Source organism: Chironomus tepperi, unplaced genomic scaffold (assembly GCF_022539635.2).
Source record: "Chironomus tepperi strain 1889 unplaced genomic scaffold, CSIRO-AGI_Ctep_v1 contig_161, whole genome shotgun sequence".
Classification (NCBI taxonomy): Eukaryota; Metazoa; Arthropoda; class Insecta; order Diptera; family Chironomidae; genus Chironomus; species Chironomus tepperi.
This window is the reverse complement of record NW_027226283.1, coordinates 987,488-1,010,383: the sequence shown is the minus strand read 5'-3', so window position 1 is coordinate 1,010,383 and position 22,896 is coordinate 987,488. Positions and strand designations below refer to the sequence as shown.

The 22,896-nt window shown below is 30.4% G+C and overlaps 4 protein-coding genes across 10 annotated transcripts; all 4 read left to right on the top strand.

Annotated features, from left to right (window-relative positions):
• The first annotated feature begins 460 nt into the window (after positions 1-460).
• Positions 461-2,075, top strand: MRG15 (MORF-related gene 15). The gene is made up of 5 exons (XM_070637198.1): positions 461-583; positions 705-819; positions 903-1,037; positions 1,112-1,559; positions 1,615-2,075. The coding sequence occupies exons 1-5, from the start codon at positions 559-561 to the stop codon at positions 1,924-1,926; spliced, it is 1,035 nt and encodes a 344-aa protein (XP_070493299.1). The 5' UTR covers positions 461-558; the 3' UTR covers positions 1,927-2,075.
• A 199-nt stretch (positions 2,076-2,274) lies between these two features.
• Positions 2,275-15,452, top strand: Tm1 (tropomyosin 1). 6 transcript variants are annotated; one of them, XM_070637202.1, is made up of 9 exons: positions 2,275-2,429; positions 2,709-2,994; positions 7,049-7,182; positions 7,289-7,406; positions 9,651-9,721; positions 9,949-10,024; positions 10,179-10,241; positions 12,280-12,349; positions 14,930-15,452. In XM_070637202.1, exons 2-9 carry the CDS (start codon positions 2,755-2,757, stop codon positions 15,013-15,015), a joined length of 858 nt encoding a protein of 285 aa, XP_070493303.1. In that variant the 5' UTR covers positions 2,275-2,429; positions 2,709-2,754; the 3' UTR covers positions 15,016-15,452. The 6 variants fall into 6 exon arrangements, with proteins under 6 accessions (XP_070493303.1, XP_070493305.1, XP_070493308.1 ...); XM_070637204.1 differs by lacking the exon at positions 14,930-15,452 and adding an exon at positions 12,558-14,018; XM_070637203.1 differs by lacking the exons at positions 7,289-7,406; positions 9,651-9,721; positions 14,930-15,452 and adding exons at positions 7,585-7,702; positions 9,308-9,378; positions 12,558-14,018 and having other exon boundaries at positions 2,276-2,429.
• On the top strand, positions 3,479-7,029 carry LOC139088137 (uncharacterized). Its single transcript, XM_070637199.1, has 2 exons — positions 3,479-3,832; positions 4,126-7,029. The coding sequence occupies exons 1-2, from the start codon at positions 3,652-3,654 to the stop codon at positions 4,845-4,847; spliced, it is 903 nt and encodes a 300-aa protein (XP_070493300.1). The 5' UTR covers positions 3,479-3,651; the 3' UTR covers positions 4,848-7,029.
• A 2,795-nt stretch (positions 15,453-18,247) lies between the features above and the next one.
• Positions 18,248-22,582, top strand: Tm2 (tropomyosin 2). 2 transcript variants are annotated; one of them, XR_011544208.1, is made up of 6 exons: positions 18,248-18,402; positions 19,159-19,588; positions 19,649-19,868; positions 19,931-20,108; positions 20,865-21,664; positions 22,366-22,582. XR_011544208.1 is itself a non-coding variant. In XM_070637494.1 (5 exons), exons 2-5 carry the CDS (start codon positions 19,215-19,217, stop codon positions 22,446-22,448), a joined length of 855 nt encoding a protein of 284 aa, XP_070493595.1. In that variant the 5' UTR covers positions 18,249-18,402; positions 19,159-19,214; the 3' UTR covers positions 22,449-22,582. The 2 variants fall into 2 exon arrangements, 1 of the variants encoding a protein (XP_070493595.1); XM_070637494.1 differs by lacking the exon at positions 20,865-21,664 and having other exon boundaries at positions 18,249-18,402.
• The last annotated feature ends 314 nt before the right edge of the window (positions 22,583-22,896 follow it).

Here is a 22,896-nt window from a genome sequence, read left to right as displayed (position 1 = left end):
GATAGCTATTTTCCCTAAATATAATACAATTTATGCTTATAACAGCATAATGCTGATAAAACATTGACAGTTTCTTATCATTAAGCATGAACATGGAACTTAATTCCTAAAGATAATTCAAAATATATAATACTATCCCAAAAGATCTAAATTATCAGTTTTGTTGCTTAATTAGAATTAAGGAATTGATCATATATATGTGATTCCAGTTTGATTTTAGTCAGAACAGGTAAGTAGCGTACCGTCTTTTTAACGGTTTTTTCTCATTTGAATTGCTTGGGAAAAAACTACAGATTTTTTGCAAGCAATTTAGACTAAGTTAGACAGTTTCTGAAGCACAAATACTTTAATAATACTTAATAAACGTACAGTAAAATACATTTGAAACTGATTGAAAACTCTTATTAGTTAGTTAGATGGATGAATCCGACGTTGTTGGTTTATAGCGACACTAATACATTGACAAAACTTAGAACCATATAATCATACAATTTTTAACATAAATTCAACTTTTTTGCATTAGTTTTTAAAGGGAAAAAAACCTTTTTTTAATTCATTATGTCTCAAGTAAAATTCACTGAAGGTAAGGAATGTGGCAAGGAATATAACTAAACAAAATTTACTGAATTACCATTGGAAAAAATCAAAATATTTTATGTATTTATTTGTAATTTTTGTTTACATTTTTTTATAATATTTTTAAGGAGAAAAGGTTTTATGCTATCATGGACAGTTAATATACGAAGCTAAACTATTGAAAACTCAGGTGAAAGATAAAGTAGTAAAATATTACATACATTACGCAGGGTGGAGTAAAAAGTAAGTTCATAGTTTCCAAAAAATTTCTCAATTTATGCTGACTTGCTTGATAACAACTTATTATTAAATTTTTTAAACTATAGCTGGGATGAATGGGTTCCCGAAAATCGAGTCTTAAAGTATAACGAAGCAAATGTGCAGTTGCAGAAAGAAATTCAGAAAAAAGTAGAGACTTCTGCCAAATCAACAAAAAAAGCATCAAAAAATGCAAAGAAAGCGTAAGTAGCATAAACTTTACACAAATGTGTCACAAATACTGATTTATGATGCCGCTTCTTTTAAAAACAAATAGAGATTCATCAAAAGACGATGCAACATCAAGATCTTCGACTCCATCAAAGGATATATCAACGACTACGCCAATAACTAAAGAAATAACAAAATCAAGAGGATCAAGTGTCAAACCATCAACTTCATCAACAAATGTGAGCAAGGAAATTTCAAAAACAAACAGTATCACAGATGACGATTTGCACAAAAGAAAACGTCAAAGATTAGACACAAGTGCGTCATCAAATGAAAGTCCTGAAGAAAAGATTTCAAAACCTGAAATTACTATTACAATTCCAAAAGATTTAAAGTCACGATTAGTTGACGACTGGCATGCAATTAATTCGCAGAGCAAATTGATTGAGTTGCCTGCAAAAATTACTGTTGACGATATTGTTGCCCAGTACAAAAAATCCAAATCTAGCAGCAAAGGAGGAATTTCATGTGAAGACATTTCTAATGGGATTTTGGTAAGCATTAATATGGTCATTTTTGATAGTGTCTGTAACTGTTGATTTATTTTAGGAATACTTTAACGTAATGCTGGGATCACAACTGCTCTATAAAGTTGAGAGGACACAATATTCAGATATTCTGAATAAGTATCCAGACAAACCAATGTCTCAAATCTACGGTTCTTTCCATCTCTTAAGGCTTTTTGTTAAACTTGGTCCAGTCTTATCATTCACAACATTGGACAAAAATAATATCCGAGTTTTAATCGGACACTTGGCAGATTTTTTAAAATTCTTGGAATCAAAAGCGGATGATTACTTTCCTACGTCATGCTTTAGCTACCCACAAACCTCAGAATATCTAAGACGTGCAGCCCAATAAATAAAGGAAATTTAATGTTAATGGACCATAAAATAATTTTATATGTTATCAGTGTTTCTGATTATTTTCAACTATTGATTTGATGTGCATAAACATTAAAAATACATAAATATGTTTAATTAATTACATAATAAACTGTATAAATTCAACCACTGCTTCTTCTTATTCCTACATACGCCTATATAAATTCTCAATAATTTTCCAGCAGTATGTGCGAGCACAAAAAAAAATAAGAAATAATTTTCAAAGTCAACGAGTTTCATTCGATTTTATTTTTCATCTTTTCATTTTTCTTTGCCTCGAAGAAAATTAATTTTCTTAAAAATAGTGGTGGGAAATGGTGGGGATAGAAAAAAAGGAATTTATGTATGCGTTAGATTCGTTTTTGAAGAGAAAATGTAAAAAGAAAGAAAAATCTTCAAATAACAAGATTGAAGAAAATTAGTAACGTTTTTCTTCAGTTCGCCATCAAAACTGTTCAAGTCGCGGATTCAGATTCAAGTGTAAGTGAAGATATACCATAAAATATTTACTATCATGTGAAGTGCAATTTTTCATCAAATTTATAAGGAAATTTTCATGGAAATTTCATTAAATTCTAATTTTTTTCTAATAACATGCTGATCATCAGCAATAAATCTTTAATCTAAAACATAAACTAAACTAACAAAAATAGGATATGAAAAAAATTAAACACAAAATTGTGAAAAGAACTGAAATTTAATAACTTTAAGCTATGAAGAAAAGTAGACAAAAATTCTGATGTAATCCTTTACTTTTAGTTTTACAGTTTGAGTATTTAATTGTGAAAGAAAAAAATCTGCTAACATGGATGCCATCAAGAAAAAGATGCAAGCGATGAAGCTTGAGAAGGACAATGCCTTAGATCGTGCCCTTCTCTGCGAGAATCAAGCTCGTGATGCTAACTTGCGTGCTGAAAAGGCTGAAGAAGAAGCCCGTACATTACAAAAGAAGATTCAAGCCATTGAAAATGATTTGGATCAAACACAAGAACAGGAAACTCTTGTCAATGGCAAACTCGAAGAGAAGGAAAAGGCCCTCCAAAATGTGAGTACAAGTTTTTGAATCTATTTTTTAAGTTCATAAATCCTTGGCATAAAAAAATGCAAATTCTTAAAGCGAGAAAAAGTAAAAGAATGTATAAAAAGTGAGAAAAGTGTCTTGTGCCTCAATTCTATTAAAAACATTTTTTTCTTCTTGTGGATGTATGAAGAGAAAATGGAAATATTACATACATATTGGATCTTAATAATAATAATAATAAAGAATCGTCAATGAGTGCTATTAATAGAATTTTCATCTACACCGACCCAAAAAAAGAAATTTCGGGTCAGCTTGAATGACTCAAGGAAATGAGAAGATTTTTCATACGAGATGAAAATCTCGGAAAACGAAAGACTTGATGCCACGAAGAATCGTAAAATTATTTAAAAATAGACACATAAATGCGAGCGATAATAGCGAGTTTTATAATCATAACTTTAATTTAGGAATATTACAAAATTCCACTCATTTCAAACTCATTTCGAGCAGATCCTCCTTCTATTTTTCATTGCTTAACTTTAAAATTTTCAGTCGTTCTGAAAAAAATTTTCATTTTTTTTTTGGTTGAAAACGAGAGAAAATAATACACACAAAAAAGTCATATCCTACATGTGCTGTATAGAGAAAATCTTTTGTGAGGGAAGATCGTAGAAATGTGTAATGATGATCGGTATTTTTAGTAAAAATAATCGTAACAGTAGCAGACGTGCTTCAAGCTATTCAAATAAAATTCAGATTTGTACGCCACAATTCAAGACATTTGACTGCTCAAAACGAATCAAAGAAAAAGAAGATCGATTGACAAAAAGTAGGAGGCATATTAAGATTACAAATAGCAAGAGTAAGTCATTTAACATGTTGACAATACCTACGATTTCAACTCAATTTTACAATACTTAGATATATGACTGATATTAAGCTAGCTTTACGAAATCTTGGACTTGATCCAAGATTGAAAATTTTCCGTAAATCCATAAATTTTTTTTGAAAAGGAAAAGAAGATTTTTTTTTTCTTTTCGTTTGCACAAATATGCAGGCAGAGATAAAATAACGATCAGTCTTGTAAAATTGATGAAATGTAGTATGACATAAAAGCCAAAAGTCTCCAATATAAATAGCAAAACATTTTTGTAGAGTCCAGTTCAAGTAAAATAAGAAATGAGATAAAAATAATTTCAACCAATGGAAAACAAAATAGTATAATGGGTGATAGAAGTGCTCAACGATCTCGGAGAGGCCATCAGCATCATCCGAAGAATATTGGTATCCGATCCAATGTTCCAGCTACTGAAATTATCAAAGCACTGAGAGAAGGAAGGAATTTAGAAACATTATTTACACATAGTCCTCATCACAGCTCAGATACATCTGTAGATATTTCAACTAATTTAGAAACATCCAATATAACTAGTAATAGTATAGGAGATTTAATATGTGATCAGACTTATGATTATAATCAGGAATTAAGTAATGAATCTAATACGGAGAATAGGGCTGATGAAAATACATTGCCACCATCAGAGAAAAAAGATCAGAGTAGGAAGACATCAAAGGGTTCAGAATTAAGGAAGAAGCGTCCTAAATCAATACTTATGGATAACAATGAAATGGCAGTAGATGATGATGACGAAGAGACAGCTGAACTTGCCAAATTAAGATGTACTAGTGAGCGGACTGAAGTAATAGCTGAACGGGAAAATAGAAGACATAAGAAATGTGCTGATTATCCAGGCTTAGCTTTTGGACGGTCAATCTTTAGCTCAGATTCTATGATGAAATTTAATATAATTCGTAATGAGCTACAAAATATAATGAATAATCAGCTCAAAAGGGTAAGACTGACGACAACAACTTGAACAAATTTCCTAAAAATAACTCATTGAGTAAGGAAATTCTTTATTCTCAATTCCTATACTGACTCACTCATTAGTATAGACTTTAAAAACATTCTAAACGTGGGAAATTTATGAGATTTTATCGATTAAACATTTGCGTTTGATACGAGAGGTTTCAAGATTTTTTCTATATTAGGACATAACTATGAAAAACATTCTAAATACAAAAAATTTCCTTATAAGCAAACAAAGCATATGCTTAACATAACATAACGTTCCATTTTGCTTTCGAAAAAAACAACTTAGTTTTTTCTCCATAAAGACGTACGATTTGAGAGGCTCTCAAATAAGGCACAATTACTATATCATGTCACAAGATATTACATTACTCACGTACTTGTGAATATGAAAAATAAGCAACAACTCATGACTTGACATAATCTATGGACAAAGTCAATAGGTTTCGCCCATTTTTTTCAATTGGATCATCAAGTCATTCCGCGAGTGAATTTTAACAAAATTATAGTGATAATTCATTCATTTCCCTGAATTATAGTAAAATAATCATTCCCTATATTCAGTTTAATACATTAGTTGCATTTTGTGATAGTAAAAGTTTAAAATTGTGTCGAAAATTTTCACTTAAATATCGTCAATCAATAAGAAAAAAAAGTTGCGGTGTGCGAAAAACCACTTAGTAAAAAAAAAGTCATATTACTAAGGAACAGAATAAAAAAAAAGTTATTTTTCAAAACTCTCACGTAATAAGAATAAGAAAATAAAATAAAAATGACGACAAATTTGCAACAAGGTACACTTCTTGATGTTCTCAAGAAGAAAATGCGTCAAACTAAAGAAGAAATGGAACGTTATAAGGATGAATGCGAGGAATTTAATCGCAAATATCAATTAGAAGCAATGAGGCGCGAAGAAGTAAGCAATTTTAGTTCATATCTATAACTTAAATTATTAATTCTTGATGAGATGCGTCAGTTACTCTCTCGGAAGACATAAATTTCAATGAAATTCTTTATCTATTTTTTAATACCTACAAAAAAGAAGTTTCAAAACACTTTATTAGTAATATTAGGTACCAAGACATTACCAATACTATGACAATAGAAATAAGTATTGATAAGGTTATACCGGATTTTTTTACCGCATTATTATTGGTGTATGTGTCATTAATAATTTTTCTATATTTGGCATTAAATTTCATAGCGGTTTTGCAAACAGCAAGTAAATGATAGTGCATAATGACAACAATTTCAATAATTCATTAATACACCTCAATTTTGATTTCTTAAATCCCTCATGTGTTGTTTGTTACTCATATGTGCGAAAAAAAATGACTTCATATAGCTATATAGCTTCTTATAAGAGAAATTATTACAAGGAGAAATTTTAAACTTGTCGATTTTCATTAAGATATCACCATAAACGGTATGGTTCACGAAACATATTTTTTACTATTTTGCACTGTTTAAAAGCATTCACAAATCATGGCTGCAAATTAGATAATGTCTAAATTTCATGTTATTGTATTAATAACAATGTATATACTATGTGTTGAATATTTAAATGAGAACCACAAAAAATTCAACTTACTTACTTGAAATTCCTCTTCATGAATCATAAATTCTTTTATTTTTTTGTGATGCGAAAATGATTTTTTTTTCTCTCTCTTCATTCCGTTTGTGTTAATTACGAGACATATGAGTTCGAACATAAGATATAGTCATTTTCATGACTGTAATTTATTAGTATATGCATATTGTAAATGTTACAATTGAAGTTCAACATCCGGTATCTGCATTGAAATTTCGGAAATAAATTCAATCGGTTCAATAATCTTGTTTGGACACACAGTTACATGCATGGATGAGTCAATTACAGATTCTTTTCGCTAAACAAACTATTTATGCTCGCGTAATTACTCAAATAATGTGTGTGTGTCTCTATGAATATGTCATGATGAAAGCTCAAAGCACTCAAATCATAGTTTTATATATTTTACGAAAATTTTTTCGAGAAAAGAAAATGAAGATGAATCTCTTAAACCGGTTAATTCTTTTTCTTCATTACAAATACAGTAAATTTTCTCACTCCTCTATACATTTTTAATTTTTCTCAAAAAAAAATTCATGAAACATATTTAATATTTTATTCATTTGTGAATGAATTGACTGGAAGAATAAAAGAAAACATAACAAAAATTTCAGGCTGAATCAGAAGTCGCTGCTTTGAACCGTCGTATCCAATTGTTGGAAGAAGATCTTGAACGTTCAGAAGAACGTTTGGCTTCAGCAACAGCAAAATTGTCAGAAGCATCAGCTGCCGCTGATGAGTCTGAACGGTAAGTTATCCGATTTTGTATGCTTTAATAACTACATATATAGAGTCTATCGTATATCCGATATTTGAAATACAATCCTAAACCGATAAATAATTAACATCATTAGAATAAGAAAAGCATTGGAAAATCGTACAAATATGGAAGATGACAGAGTGGCCATCTTAGAAGCGCAATTGTCACAAGCGAAACTTATTGCAGAAGAAGCTGATAAAAAATATGAGGAGGTATTAATTATGTCTACATAAAGTTATTCTTCTTTTTATCGGAATTGGTTAGGAAAAGTTATTTATGGTCGGTCACAATATAGGAGTTATTTCAAATAATGAACAAACACTTTTATTGCTACTTTTTTGCATAAAAAGTAATCTCTCGTTCCTATTTTTCGTTGGTCAAATTTTATAGTGCACGTAAAGTTCTTGAAAATCGTTCACTCGCTGATGAAGAACGTATGGATGCCCTCGAAAATCAATTGAAGGAAGCTCGCTTCCTTGCAGAAGAAGCAGACAAAAAATACGATGAGGTTCAAAACACAGATAGAATTACTTAATATAACTCTGTGTTCTGTGGTGTTGCATTAATAACAAATTATAAATGAATATGAAAAATTTATAACTTGCCTTCACATACATAATGTTACTATCAAATAGCTTACTATTGATATTGTCTTGAAGCAATGATCAATGATGATAACGTATGCCTTATTCATCATCTAGATTATGATTCGAACGATACGCGATACGTGTATTGTAGTTCTTCTTATTATCCTTTTTTATTACTCGATATCCTTACAATTATTCGAAAAAATATTTTATATTCATTTAACCACATCAAGTTTATCAATGCTTTTGTTAACAAAAACAGAATAGTACCCAAAATATCTTTTACTTATTTATCCACGAAAATTCATGATTCTTTACACATTTTCTTTAAATATATGACTCAACTCAACCGATAAGGTCATAGAATCTACATATTTTAAAAGAAAATGTGCTAATACCTATCTTATTTAGAGAAATATTCACTTTACCAAGTGCCTCTTTACATATATATGTAGTAAAACATCTACTCCTGCATGAATTAATCAATGATTTATACAGAATAAAAATATTGTAAACTAATTTTCTTAAAGAGATGAATTACGACATTTTTGATTGTTTCTATAAGCAATTTAAATTTCAGGAATACTTGCTAATTTAACCCCATTCTTTACCCATCATTCGTTGTTTGATTTGATTTATTGTTGATCTTCACAGTTAGTCTGACTTTCCCTTGTGAACAAAAATACGTTGTAATTAGTTAATGTTCAGGCAATGACTAATTCTAGCGTGTTTATGTTTACTTGGGTTGCTAAGTGATGTCCAGAGCTCAAAGCCTACTCAGATTTTGTATGGAAAAGTCGAATTTAGTCAACTCTATCCATACAAAATTTGAGTTTACTTATAGTTCTGGACTGGTGACTAAATAACATAAAAGAGCCCAAGTGAGCAACTTGACATAATTTCCAGTCGATAACTAGATCTACAGTCGACTAATGACATACCTTATGGGACGTTCTGGAGAAATTTTAAGGAACATCCTGGAGGAAAAGTCATTAGTCGACCGTTGGTCCAGTTATTGACTGGGCATTATATCATGTTGTCAACTTGGGGGAGAGTTGATTTGTCACCTAATTACCCTCATTCGCTACGTGCTTGATACATTATTTTCAAGAAAATTGAAGCATATATCAATTATTTTTTAGCACCTGCTATTTAATTTTTTCTAACAAATACAAAGGCATGCTTGAAGGCATATTCCAAATTGCAAACATTTCTGAACAAACTCAACTTCATGAGCATGTCTGTTAGATCTTCACCGATGAGACAATTACCATTTCAATGGTGCTAAATAAGATGTATGTAGAACCATCATTTGTTTAACAAAGTTCTTTCCATCGACATTCCATTAATCAAAATTTCAAATGAAGATCAACATGAAAATTTCAAATTAATATAACACCATTCTTTTTTCTGTGTGAATTTTGTGCTGCATTAACACAATATAAGCTCTTTAACATTATGTATTTTTAATTCTTACAAATTTAAAGAACAACGTTGTAATATGAAATTATAATTTCAATAAATAGGTTGCACGTAAATTAGCTATGGTTGAAGCTGATCTTGAGCGTGCTGAAGAACGTGCAGAAGCTGGTGAAGCGTAAGCAAATTTAGGTTTTTGAGTGATTTCGTTGTGATTTTTTCCCCATTTTTTAAAATTCCCAAAAAAAACGATAAAAAGTCAAGAACATAACATAAAATTGAAGTGTTGATTGCTTTATTTTTTCCTAACCAAATTTGATAATAAGCCGATACATAAATATTTATATCCATTCCTTTTGATTTTTGTAATCAATACTAATATGCTGTTTTGTGTTTCCATGTATTAAACCCAAAAAATATTGCGCATAATTAACAATTCATGAAAATAAGGTTGCCAGGAAGTTGGTACTTATGGAGCAGGATTTAGAACGTTCAGAAGAAAAAGTTGAATTAAGCGAAAGGTTTGTTTGTTTTATGCTTACTGTTGCTTTTGATATTGTGACACATTCCCTAACCGACAATCATCATGCTCACCTAAATGACTCATGAGTATGCTCGTTGTCTGTTCGGGATTTTCAAAACATTAATTCCAATTGTGTCTGGATTTGTGGTTTGAAATGTGAAATTTTGTTGACTATTCTTTCAATTCCAAATATCTAACATGTCTTTCTTTCTCATTCTTTTTTAGTAAAATTGTTGAACTTGAAGAAGAACTCCGTGTTGTAGGCAACAACTTGAAATCATTAGAAGTCTCAGAAGAAAAGGTGATATGGTGTACAATTAACCATTATGAATTCATTTTCAGAATATTTGCCAAATATATAGGGTCATTCATATAAAAAAAATAACAATAATCTTGAGCATATATATCCAGATCTTTTTTACTGAAATTCTATTTCATTATTAAATTGCAATTAGGCCAATCAACGTGAAGAAGAATACAAAAACCAAATCAAAACCCTCACAACCCGTCTTAAGGAGGTTTGTCTATGGCTTATAAAAGAATCCCCCTCAAACGTTTTACGTGTTCTTTCACATTTTGTTGTTTTTGAAATATTTCCCCTGATGTTAATTAACATCTAATTCTGAGATCAATGAAACTTATCGTTGTTCTTACGATGCCTAAAGTTTGCTTTAATAATAAATTTGTGCTTATTTCCATCACATATACTTCATTCAACAGAATGATAGTTGTAAAATGCTGAAGATTTATTATCCATCCATACAGAACAGAGTACAGAGATACTTAGTTGTTTTAATCATTAACCTCAGTTTGTTGTAAATTTTTAATTAACCATAATTAACACTAAACAATCACAGGCGACACAGAGAGAAGAGACCTTCGGATGTCAAGTGAAAAAATTGGAGGGACAACTGAAGGAGGTATTTTTTCAAATATCATATAGATTATACAGTAATCTTTAATTCCTATCGAACGAAAAATCTTGGAACAAACATCATGTTTGTTTGTGATATCTATGGCTTTCATTTGTATTCGTAAATGTGATTTTTATCGTACCTGTCTAAGTTTTGTTATTTTATTGAAGTAAAACATACTTTCCTATGCACGTTGATCGCGGAAGTATGACATGTGCGAAAAGGAATTCAATTTTGACACGTAATCAAGAATTTCTTGTATTTTGGCAAATAGTTCTTATTATTATAAATATACATAACTTTCTACTTATAACTGAAGATAAATGTATATAATGTTCAATTCGTAAAAAGGCTAATGCATCCCATGAAACAGTTGAAGCAAAAGTTCATCAATTGAATGATAAGCTAACCACTGTAAGTTTATATATTTTAAGTGACATACCTAAATATTTTTTATGAAATTTCTCACGTTTCGTCTACAAGAAAAATAGGACAAAAACAAAATTCACACAACTGCCATATTATTATTTCCATGCCTCTTAAAAATAAATTATAATAAAATTCATTATTTTTTTTTGGTAAGACACTGAAGAGTGTTGAAAGAAAGAACTCATTTTTTCTAGAGCGATGAGAACATTTCTTATTTAATGACTTCAAATATTTGCTAAAATACAAAAATATGAAATAATTTGGTAAATGTATCATAATGAATTTTAAATGCATGATTTTTTTTATTGCTTTTTGTCTTTTGTTGATTTAAAATTTTAAAGTTTTCATTTTTTGATGTTTATTTTACATTTTGATTTTCTTGTCCATTTTGTTGAGCTCTATTTTAGTTCATTTTCCATAAAATTTTGTTTAACCTTAATCTTAACATTCATTTTGTAATGAATATTTCCCGAACAATGCAACGCAGAGTTTGAAGTCGACTCGATTCGACTCAAATCAAATCGACTTTGAGCTCTGGTACAATGTGTTCGCTAGGACAATGCTACGTCGCCGTATCCACGGTAAGACGCCAAGTTGCCCTGACGGCACTGTGACGACTGATTTTGATCCGTTTTTACGGCAAGAAATTCGGTTTGGTTCATTGCGTTTGAGTGCACAAAAATAAGTTATGACTAGATGATGGTAGGGTTGATGAAAAGTAAACATCTAGTTGATATCTAGCTCTAACGTATTATTGTCCATTCTGAGTGCCATTCGGGTGTAATTTTTCTCGAGTTTATTGGTTACCATATGGCGTTCAAGTGGTAATTTTCATGTTAACTGTTTTATAACTTGTCACAAATGGCGGTCACATGACATCCAAGCGGCAATTTTTAGAGCAGTTTGCATGAAAATTGTTTTTTGGATGACTTGTGGTTGTCATTTAACTGTCATGAAAAACTTGTGCCAATCTGGTTAATTTAAACAGAATATTATGGAACAAAATTTATGGAAAATGCACTAGAAGTAACGATAATTCGCTTTTAATTTATTTATATCCAAAGCTCGAAGTTGACTCGGATTTTGTATGAATAAGTCAACTATAGTCGAGTCCATATGAAATTCAGGTCGATGTCGAGCTTTGTTTTCACCTTGCCTATAAATTCCTACCTATTTTCAATATGCGTCTCTAATGAATACACCTATTTTCCAGGCTGAAGCCCGCGCAGAATTCGCTGAACGTTCCGTTCAGAAATTGCAGAAGGAAGTCGATAGACTTGAAGGTAAGCTGTTTGTTTTTATTAATCCTCATCGTAGAACCTTTCTAAAAATATTTTTTGTAAAATTAAAGTTTTTAAATTTTTTTAGTTAAACTTTTTTTGGATATTTTTTACTAATTAATTTTGATTTTATTTTTTATGATTTTTTTGATGTTGTGATGTGTGTTGTAACCAATCATAAATGTTGAAAAACCTCGCTTCGTTCGTGCAGATGAACTAATGAATGAACGTGCAAAGAACAAGATGCTTCAAGAAGAAATGGAAGCTACACTTCACGATATTCAGAATATGTAATATGAGAACTTAACTACAGTAAAATTTTACAGTTCCAAAATGACTTTGGATTCTGCTGAAACTTTTCAAAGCATAGTATCAAAGACATTGAGCAAAATGCCATTCCGTCTTTTTTCCATATTTTTTTCATAACTTCTTATACATATATAAATATATATTAATTGCAAGCGTTACCACTAGGTTTTTGAACAAAAGGGAAAATTTGATAAAGTAATGCTGTTCATTTCTAGTTTATAAAGGTATTAATCCTCATCAGCACAAGTAATTCATGGCAGTCAAATGGGGACCAAATGGCATCCAAGTGGCAATATTGCTAGGATGACATATGGCTATCACTTGACTACCATGAATAATTTGAGCCGATCGGGAATTACTGGCACAACATTGACACAAAATATAGATTTATAAAATGCCATTTCACTGCAATTTCAATCTACAGTCAATCTAAAGAAACAAAGTATTAAGAATAATATTCCATATCACTTCACAAACTTCCTTTTTATGTGTGTTTAAATTAGCTACAATTCATCAAATTTTCTCTTTTAATTAGAAACATTTTGGTATACAAGAAGAATTTAAAGCATCTATTGTTTAATATGAAATTTTTTATATTTTACCGTTATTATGTTGAACATTTGTTCTTAAGTTAAGTGATTTAAAAGAAATTTTGAACAATCAAGATCATGTCCAACAAATATATTTCATTTAAAAGATTCCAATATTTTGATTCCATTTTATTTACATTTAACGGTAAAACGATAATCGCATTTTTATTAAGTATCGGATTCAATCCGACCAGAAATTTTCTTGCTAATCTACACATCGGGATATTTTTTTTTAATAACTATTTTAAAACTTCATAATGATTGATAACTAAGTATTTGAAATGCACAAATATATACAAGATTAAATTAACAAGAAAGGAATATAAATAAGGATCGATTCCATTTTTTTCTTATATTTTAAATATATAAAGTCAGGGGTGCGCAACCTGTGTGCCGCAACACATTAGTGTATCGTCAAAATGTCATAAACCGTATGACAATTAAGGCATACTACCAAGGTGTGCCGCGAAAAATAAAAAGGTTGTCCATCCCTGACATAAATGAAGAAAATCGTATTTCTACTTTATTTAAGTATCTTAAAAAAATTGTAAAACCTGCATTTAAATTTATTTTATTATAAATTAGTTCTAATGTTGAAAGTATATATTACGAAACTGCATATTTTATGATTATGGCAATTTTTTTTTATATTTTTTCCTGCAAAATAATATTTTATATTTTTATGTCTTCAAAAAAAACACCTTTTAACTAATATGTATGTCCTCTTTTATTTAAACCCCGATTCAATATAATAAAAAGTCGCAGAAAGTTTACATGAATAATTTTTATTCCTTAACATATGCGTTTAAAGTGATAAACGTTTAAAAATAGTAAAAAATTCCCTGTAAAATTTGGTAACAACGCGTGTGATGTTCCATTTGATTGCTGAAAATATGCTGAAACTAAATATCATTTCTCTATATCATTTTCGCTTTATTAATAAACTACTAGATGAATTAATTATTGCAAAAGAGCATTTCGCTGAGATCGGTGATGATCTTGACTTTACATTCGTCGATTTAATTGATGGTATTCCTCCAATCTGGACATATCGTCGTCCAAAACCACCAACTCCACCACCAAGAGAAAAGACACCACCAGAGGTCAAAAAAGTTGTTACAACTGTGGAAGGTGTTGCAGTTGAGGTGGCAGTACCGGTGGCTGAAGGAGAAGTACCAGCTGAGGGTGGTCTTGCTGCAGAACCAGCAGCACCAAAAGAACCATCACCATTCGAACTTAAGAAACACTTCCCACCAGATGGTGCTGAAGTTCCATTTGTTAAATCTTTTGAGACTGCTCCTGAATCTGCCCCAGAACCTCCTAAACCAGTTGAAGAACCACCAAAAGAACCAACACCACCTGCACCAGCAGCTGAAGAAGCCCCAGCAGAACCAGCTGCTGAAGCACCAGTTGAAGCTCCAGTAGCAGAAGAACCAGCAGCCGAAGCACCTGCAGCAGAAGAAGCACCAGCACCCGCTCCAGAAACTCCTGCTGAATAAGCCTAAAATAACGATTTATTTTTGCTTACATTAACGCTGATAATTACTATTACTCTTTTTTATTTCTGGCCGAATATATAACGCTTCCACACTCTTACTCACATAACTCCTCTTCAAACTGAAAATTATTTTCAATCTTTTACACCAAAATCTTTTCTATTACTTTCATTCATTGATATATATAGACGAACTCGTTTCCGAAAAGGAAAAGTACAGAGAAATTGGAGACGATCTCGATACAGCATTCGTGGAACTTATCCTCAAAGAATAAGCAATTCTTCATCGCAAATCAAAATGGAAATGAGCAATTATGGATATTTTTCTATATACTCAAAAATATTCATTTGCTATAAAATTCGTCTTTATACTTACTACACAAAACACACTAATTGGATCCAACAAATGATATTTTTCTTTTCATTATCACACAACTTTTTTTAATTTCAATCCACATGTAATTATAACGTTTAAGTTATTAAAAAAGAATTATCATATATTTTACTTAAAAACTGTGTCTTGAACTCAACATCCATCAAGCAACAAATTTTTAATTGAAAACTGCAAATTGATAATTTTTTAAAAACAACTTTATGATCGAAATTGGCGTTTTATTTATTATGGTTGAATACATTTGATGATAGTCGTAGTCGAACATTTTTTTGCATACATACTTTATGGAATAAAGGGAAAAAAGTTTTATTATTTGAATTATTATAATTTTTATTTATTTATTTATTTATTATTATATTGTGTTATAATTTCTATTTCAGAGCATTTATAGTTTGTAGATTGTGATGAAAGCTATTGTTTTTATTAGTTTTTGTTGGAAGTTGTATTCTTATCAAATTTGAGTTTTTATAGATTTTTGAAGAGTCAGATTATGTCCAGCGAGAATCTTTGCTAAATATATACAAATTAATTAGAGTAATCATCTCTAAATTAGCACAAGTCGGTTAATCGTTCCGAAATCTGGCACCAGGCAAGCGTGACTCTTTGATTCAAGTCGAATCTAGCAACAATTCAGAGGCATGCCGGAATGGGGAAGTACTTTTTGAACTATTAACCCCCGACTGAACAAAAATATGTTAGGAGTAATCATCAACTGGACATAAATTGTGCTCAACTTGTTACAACGTATATTTGTCCGATCGGTACCGATTTGTGTCATTCGGATCTGCTTTTGTTAAGCGTGATAAGGAGGATATTGATGTAAAGATTATTTAAGCATCTTTCCGAAATGCATTCGACGTAGAAATGTCCGAAAATCCAATCTTAGATTAACTTGATTCTGTCTTAAAGCCATTTTTTATTGAGTCTTGTTTAGAGCCTGAGTCAGATTAACCTGGACCACATTTTCAACAATTTCTTCGCAATGTCCCTTAAATTTATCGAAATTCAAGGATAGAGTACGTTCTGAGAAAATTTCAAAATTAAAGTTAAGGAGTGGCCGTTCACTTACATACATATTACATAACGTAAAGAAAATGAATTTTTAGAATCTTACCCACTTCAATCTTAAAAACTGAATAATCCTTATGAGATTCCACGGTAAGAGCCACTCAAGTGTTTCCTGAAGTCTCAGTTTTGATAAAATTTCGAGACTGAGACCATGGACGGGACCGAGACTTCAAGGAAATTCATCAAAGCCTCGGTCTTGTCAACTCCTGAGATTGTGACTGGAAGATCTTAGTCTCGGACTATATGAATTGATCATAAATTGTTATCGACCCCAAAAAATTGAACTCCATGAGTGAATGACCCATTACAGATCTATAAAACCCAAAAACAAAAACAACATTACAAAAGTAGACAGCAGCGAAAAGTCTAGATTTTTATTTCTGTCGAGATTTGGATTAAGCCATAACTTTTCCTATGTCAGACATTTCATTTGAATGAAAATCGTTGTGTTTTTAGTGCTGTTTCATAATTAAATATACTCCTATTCTCACACCTACTTGAAAGATCGTGATGATCAGAAGACAGCAGGGAGGAGAATTAAATTTCTGACTACTTTATGTCGTATTAAATTTCATAATGCCTTACACTCGGATTTACTGAATGAAAATATTTTTATTTTTTTTTTTTTGCATTTTTTTCTGGCAGTAAATTGAAAATATTTAAGGATTGTTTGAAGATGACTTCCATTGTCGATATAATTTTTTTAAATATACTTTTCATTTAAATGATTTTTTTATACATCTTATGTGATAATGCGCTTGAAAATACACAACCTACAAATGCGGATGGTCTCATGTATCTAAATAGCCAGTAAATTTTTTTATAATATACACAAGTCTTTTTTGTGTATAGCACACATAGCATTTTTCATATAAGCGACTGTAGGCGGTCAGCGATCATGATGATGTATAAATGATTTTTCTGAAAAATCTTCGAAGTATTACAAACATTCCGCGGAAGGATGAAGTGAATTATAAATTTTATATTAAGAACTTTACATGCTGTTGGAACTCTAGAATGACATAATGTTTATAATGGAAGATCAGCAAAATTTCCATGCTAAATATTTCACATGAATCAAGTTGGCGATGACTTGTTTTTGCAATTTTGTGGTGTGATCGAGACCACCTAAAAATATTTTTAGGCGCATTCATCCTTGAGAAAATTTGAAACCATTTAAGCTGAAATCGTCCGTTGACACAAATTATGAATGTAGATCGACTTGACGATTTCAGTTTTTTTATGAATGTAGAGGAAATAGCTTAAAAAATTGTTTTTCTTAATCTTTTTATTTCACAGAGGAGTTAGTACAAGAAAGGGCAAAGTTCAAAGCTGTTGCAAATCAATTGGATCTTACATACCACGAATTGCATGGATGCTAAATGATAAAAAAAACAACATTCCAGTTTTTTCATCAAAATTAATTGTGTCTCTGCTTTTAATTTCATTCGCTAACACATAAATGACTTATTTATTGTGAAAAAAAGAATTAATTTTGTATTAATTATTATGCATAATAAAGCTTAAAACTTAAAGCCACTTTTCATGCCTTAAACAAATTTGTTTCAGTTCTACCTGTATCAACTAACCAAATTTCTAATTTTAAACTTCAAATGACATTTTGCAATCGAAATTTCGGAGAATCTGTGTCAATTTGATTAATTCTTTCAGCCTGGATGTGATTTGTCTTCAAAGTTATCAAGTGTCTATGTTGTTCTGAATGAAAAAAGTTCTACAGGTGGTGGATTAAATGGTTCTATAATTGTTTCAAGTCATATTGAGATGTATATATCGTTTCTCATTACAGTGGGATTCACGAAACAGAACAACAAGTCAGTGGAAAAGTTGAAAAAAATTTCTTAATAAAAGAAAAATATTTTAACGAAAAAATCGGAATCCACATTCTTATTCATTTTCTCGGTTGGGGAAATGATCATTAGCTGGGGAAATTCAAGTGATCTCAGCAATTTCTCCTCTTTTCTCACATATTTTCACAATTACGATGAAAGAAAATATTTAAAAATAGCTCAGGTCGAAAAATTCTCCTTCTAAATATTACAATTCATAGACGAAATTGAGAAAAAACAAAAATGATCGTGCGTTCGTAATTTTCCGAATTTATTTTTGGTTTTCGCCTATATGTTGCATTTGTCAGTGCTATCGTGTATTTAGTGTCGCGAGGATCAGTAAGAGCGCTCAGGTTAGTTTCAAGTGTAAATTTTATGGTTGGACCAAAATTTAATTTTCTTTCTTGATCAAAAAAAGTAAGAGGGGTTCTTGAAAATTTCAATCGAATTTTGGGGTAATTAAATTTCTTAAGATCAGAATGTTTATTGATGTGCTGTATATCTAGAATGAGAATTCATAAGTTTTGACATTTGTTCTACATACTTAATAATAAAAAAATAAAGTTCCATAATTATTATGGAACCACATGCGAAATTATCCATAATAATAATAATATCTAATCAATATGGAGTTTCAATAAGAATTTCCTCATGGAAATCTAGAAAATCTACAATGATTTAATATTCATAAAAAAAATTTCCTCAATAATATGTGGGATTAAAAAAAAAGTTGAAGCAGAAAAAAATGTGAAATGTAAGAAAAATCTATTTTTGAAATTTGCTGAGAGGAAAAAAGTAAGAAAAAAAAAACTTGTGAGTTTTGCAAAGATGTGTATGTGAAGAAGAAAATTAATGCTGTTGGGATGTAGGTGTAATATATAGCATATTTTAAGATAAAAAAAAAATCGTGATCGTTTTTTTCAAAAATATTACTAAGTATGTGAAAGAAGAATTACAGATGACGTCATGGCTACGTTGAATCAAAGAATTTGACTCGTTTGTCACTGATTGATGTTATTGAACTTCTCTTAAAACAACAAGAAAGACTATTTTCTAAATCTCAAATTAAATGAATGCATTGATCTACAATTGATCTGTTTTCGTTTCAGTTATTTTCATTTATCCAAGTTTTCAAAGGTAGAGTGACAAATAAACAAAAAGCAAAATGGACGCAATTAAGAAGAAGATGCAGGCAATGAAGCTTGAGAAAGACAATGCTCAAGACAAAGCCGATACATGCGAAACCCAGGCTAAGGATGCCAACTCCAAAGCCGCCAAGGTTGAGGAGGAAGTCGCTGATTTGATCAAAAAATTAGCTCAAGTTGAGCAAGATTTGGAAGCACACAAAAATGCATTGGAGCAAGGCAACAAGGATTTGGAAGAAAAGGAGAAGTTGCTCACAGCCACCGAATCAGAAGTCGCTGCATTGAATCGTAAAGTACAACAGGTTGAAGAAGATTTGGAAAAATCAGAAGAACGCTCATCCACCGCCATGCAAAAATTATTGGAAGCAACACAAGCTGCTGATGAAAATAACCGGTAATTTCTAAAATGTCTTCATCATCTGATCATTTTATTTAATTAAACATTTTAATGCAGTATGTGCAAAGTATTAGAGAACCGCTCACAACAAGATGAGGAACGTATGGATCAATTGACCAACCAACTTAAAGAAGCTCGTCTTCTCGCTGAAGATGCTGATGGCAAATCTGATGAAGTATCACGCAAGTTGGCCTTCGTTGAAGATGAATTGGAAGTCGCTGAAGATCGTGTAAAGTCAGGAGAAGCAAAGATTATGGAACTTGAAGAAGAATTGAAGGTAATAATCATGATCTTATATGTATGAGAGTGTGAGTAATTCAAATAATAATATACAAACAGGTCGTCGGTAACTCATTGAAATCATTGGAAGTATCAGAAGAAAAGGCCAACCAAAGAGTTGAGGAATTCAAGCGCCAGTTGAAATCATTGACAATCAAGCTTAAGGAAGCCGAGAATCGTGCTGAATTGGCTGAAAAAACTGTCAAGAAATTGCAAAAGGAAGTTGATAGACTTGAAGGTATGACTTTTGGTTTTTGGAACTCTTCCAATATTTTCTTCTTTCTAAACTTTATATTTGATGAAAAAAAAGAAAGAAAAAAATACGCAAATTTTTCTAGTCTCGAAACATTCATAAATGAACGAACGAGACAACACTTACGCATTTCTATATGTTTTTTAAGTTCTTTTTATTATTTTGAGCCTTGAACTAATTTTTCGGATATCCAATGAAAATTGAAAAAATTTCTTGCTCTTCAAAATTGTTAGTTTTTTGTGACAATTTTTTATTACCTTTTTTAACTTTTTTTAATTCTTTTATTTTCAACCTTAAAATAACTTATGACAAATTACAGATAGAGTTCGCCGTGAAAAAGACAAGTATAAATTCTTGTGCACTGACATGGAAGCTACTTTCCTTGAAATGGCTGGATTTTAGTGTGATTTCACACATTTCTGAAAAAATGTTTATTTCCCATTGTTCTTATTCCTTTTTTGTTATTATAATGTTCATTATATGTGTCCATTTCTGTATACATCAAAAATTCACATTAGTACTTGTATTATTACACAATTATGATCGTGTTTTTTCGATTGAGTTTCCTCTTAATAATTTTAATTCATACATCCATGAATGGAGTTAACAACAAAAGCCAAATGAAATTTGGGGAATCAGAAAATGAACAGAAAAACTGAAAAACTGAACAAAAATTTTCATCATTTTCACACATTTAAAATTTTAATTGTTTAATGTTTCTTTTTGAAACTATTTTTACAGACAAACTCGCAGTCCAAAAAGAAACTTACAATGCTATCTGCGCGGATATGGACACTACATTTGCCGAAATGGCAGGATTTTAAATTATACTTTAATTCCGAATCACAAAATTACTTCTTTCGTTTTCAAAATATCACTTCAATTTCCTTTAATTCCAAAGCAATCTCTGATCCAACAAACATTTGCTATAATAATTTCAACCATATATTAGTTATATAGACAAAACATTGATACAAATGATATATGAATATCTTTATATCAGCCTATATATACCAATCAATACCATACACTGATTCAGATTTCATGAACAAAACTACATTATTAAAATCCATCCTTTACATGATCGACGATCGACATGTAATGTTATTCTCCTCTCGTACATCATTTAGTACGTTAAAATCCTTCAAAAACAATGATATGAAATATAGACAAAATACATAATATTTATGATATTGTACTTTATCTAACTTTCACCCTCAAAAATCCTTATAATTTCTCTTTAATTAATTCTATTCTCTAACATGTAATGCATTATTGTCACACACAAACACTTTTATTAATAACATTCTGCCTACACGCTATCTTTCTAATCATTCTCTCTGACTAATCTTGATACTAACATTCAATGGTCCTATCAAAATTAAAGAAAAAAAAAGAATAGTCAGCATAAAATGCATTGAAATTCAGAAGCACCAGCGAAGATGGCTGCATATGGAATATCTTTATAAATCAGTTCTTCTTATTAATATGCCAAATAATTATTGCTGCTTTATTCTCTTGATAAAAATTACTATCGTAAGGTATTAATTTATTTTTTCTTCATTTTTTGTATCATTTCTATTACTTTAATTAATATATCTTTATAAATTTAAATATTACTAATCATGAAGGTTTAATTTCATTGTAAATTGAACTTTCGTCTTTTGTGCGAAATCGCAAAGCCTTTATCACATTTTGGATAAACGCATTTTTTGAAATAAGCTACAATTTAAGATCATCATGTGGAAATTCATCTATTTTTGTACGACATAGACACTTGTTAATATACATACTAGGTTGGATGATTACTAGATTGAATTTTTAGTAGGGACAGAGTAACTGAGTAATTAGGGAATAAACTGAAATCCTGTAATTTTTCCATTTTTGGGGGTTGCAAGGTTGTGGGGTAGATTTTTTACTCTAATAGACCTCACTCAATTTTGTGAGCTTTTCCACAGTTTAATATAAATTATAGGAAATTGTAACGGTCATTAATAATTTGAATTACTTTCGTTAACTTTGACGAAGTTTATAAAATGTTTAATTTAACGGAACAGACAACAAGTGAAAATTACGTATAATAACTATTAACATAGGTTACTATGTCTTATTGTGTCTTATAAACAAACTATGCATTTCAAAAACGTGTGCAAAAATGGATGAAAATCTTCAAAATCCTTGTGAAATGATTCAAAAAATCAAGAACTCATTATAAATCTTTTTCTCCAATTTTTCCTTTTAGATGAACTTGGTCTTAACAAAGACAGATATAAGTCACTTGCTGATGAAATGGACTCAACATTTGCTGAATTGGCAGGATACTAAAGATCACAAGATCACCATCTTATCGAAAACCATTATTCGAAATTGTGTGCGTGTGCATTAACAGAAAATATACAGGAAATACACGAAATCACAATATTACCATATTTTTTTCAATAAATTTTTATTTAAACAAATATGAAACAAGGTTATCCATCTCAATAACCGATAAAATGTTTTAATAGAAAATCTTTACAAAATCTCATAATGTCTTTGTCTTTCAAATTATCAATAATATAAAATTGATGTGCGTAAATTTGAAAAGATTTTTTGTGCTCTCTCTCTCTCAATCATTATTTTAATCAAGATGAAGCAGCTAGCCTATGTTTCTACAAGCATACTTTTAATTTATGTGAACAAAATGCCAAAATCTTTTCGTTAATAAATTGTTTAAATTAAAAAAAAAAGAATATTTTTGCTCTAAGGCATTGTTGTTTTATTGCTGATAACT

What these genes read in the sequence shown, in the direction of transcription:
- LOC139088137 (XM_070637199.1), top strand. Translation starts at nt 3,652, where the DNA reads ATGATGATCGGTATTTTTAGTAAAAATAATCGTAACAGTAGCAGACGT. An exon ending in TAAGATTACAAATAGCAAGA is followed by an intron (nt 3,833 to 4,125) that starts GTAAGTCATTTA and finishes ACATTTTTGTAG; the next exon opens with AGTCCAGTTCAAGTAAAATA.
- Tm2 (XM_070637494.1), top strand. Translation starts at nt 19,215, where the DNA reads ATGGACGCAATTAAGAAGAAGATGCAGGCAATGAAGCTTGAGAAAGAC. An exon ending in AACTTGAAGAAGAATTGAAG is followed by an intron (nt 19,869 to 19,930) that starts GTAATAATCATG and finishes ATATACAAACAG; the next exon opens with GTCGTCGGTAACTCATTGAA. An exon ending in GGAAGTTGATAGACTTGAAG is followed by an intron (nt 20,109 to 22,365) that starts GTATGACTTTTG and finishes TTTTCCTTTTAG; the next exon opens with ATGAACTTGGTCTTAACAAA.
- MRG15 (XM_070637198.1), top strand. Translation starts at nt 559, where the DNA reads ATGTCTCAAGTAAAATTCACTGAAG. An exon ending in TCAAGTAAAATTCACTGAAG is followed by an intron (nt 584 to 704) that starts GTAAGGAATGTG and finishes AATATTTTTAAG; the next exon opens with GAGAAAAGGTTTTATGCTAT. An exon ending in TCAAAAAATGCAAAGAAAGC is followed by an intron (nt 1,038 to 1,111) that starts GTAAGTAGCATA and finishes AAAAACAAATAG; the next exon opens with AGATTCATCAAAAGACGATG.
- Tm1 (XM_070637202.1), top strand. Translation starts at nt 2,755, where the DNA reads ATGGATGCCATCAAGAAAAAGATGCAAGCGATGAAGCTTGAGAAGGAC. An exon ending in CTGATAAAAAATATGAGGAG is followed by an intron (nt 7,407 to 9,650) that starts GTATTAATTATG and finishes CATGAAAATAAG; the next exon opens with GTTGCCAGGAAGTTGGTACT. An exon ending in GGAAGTCGATAGACTTGAAG is followed by an intron (nt 12,350 to 14,929) that starts GTAAGCTGTTTG and finishes TGATATATATAG; the next exon opens with ACGAACTCGTTTCCGAAAAG.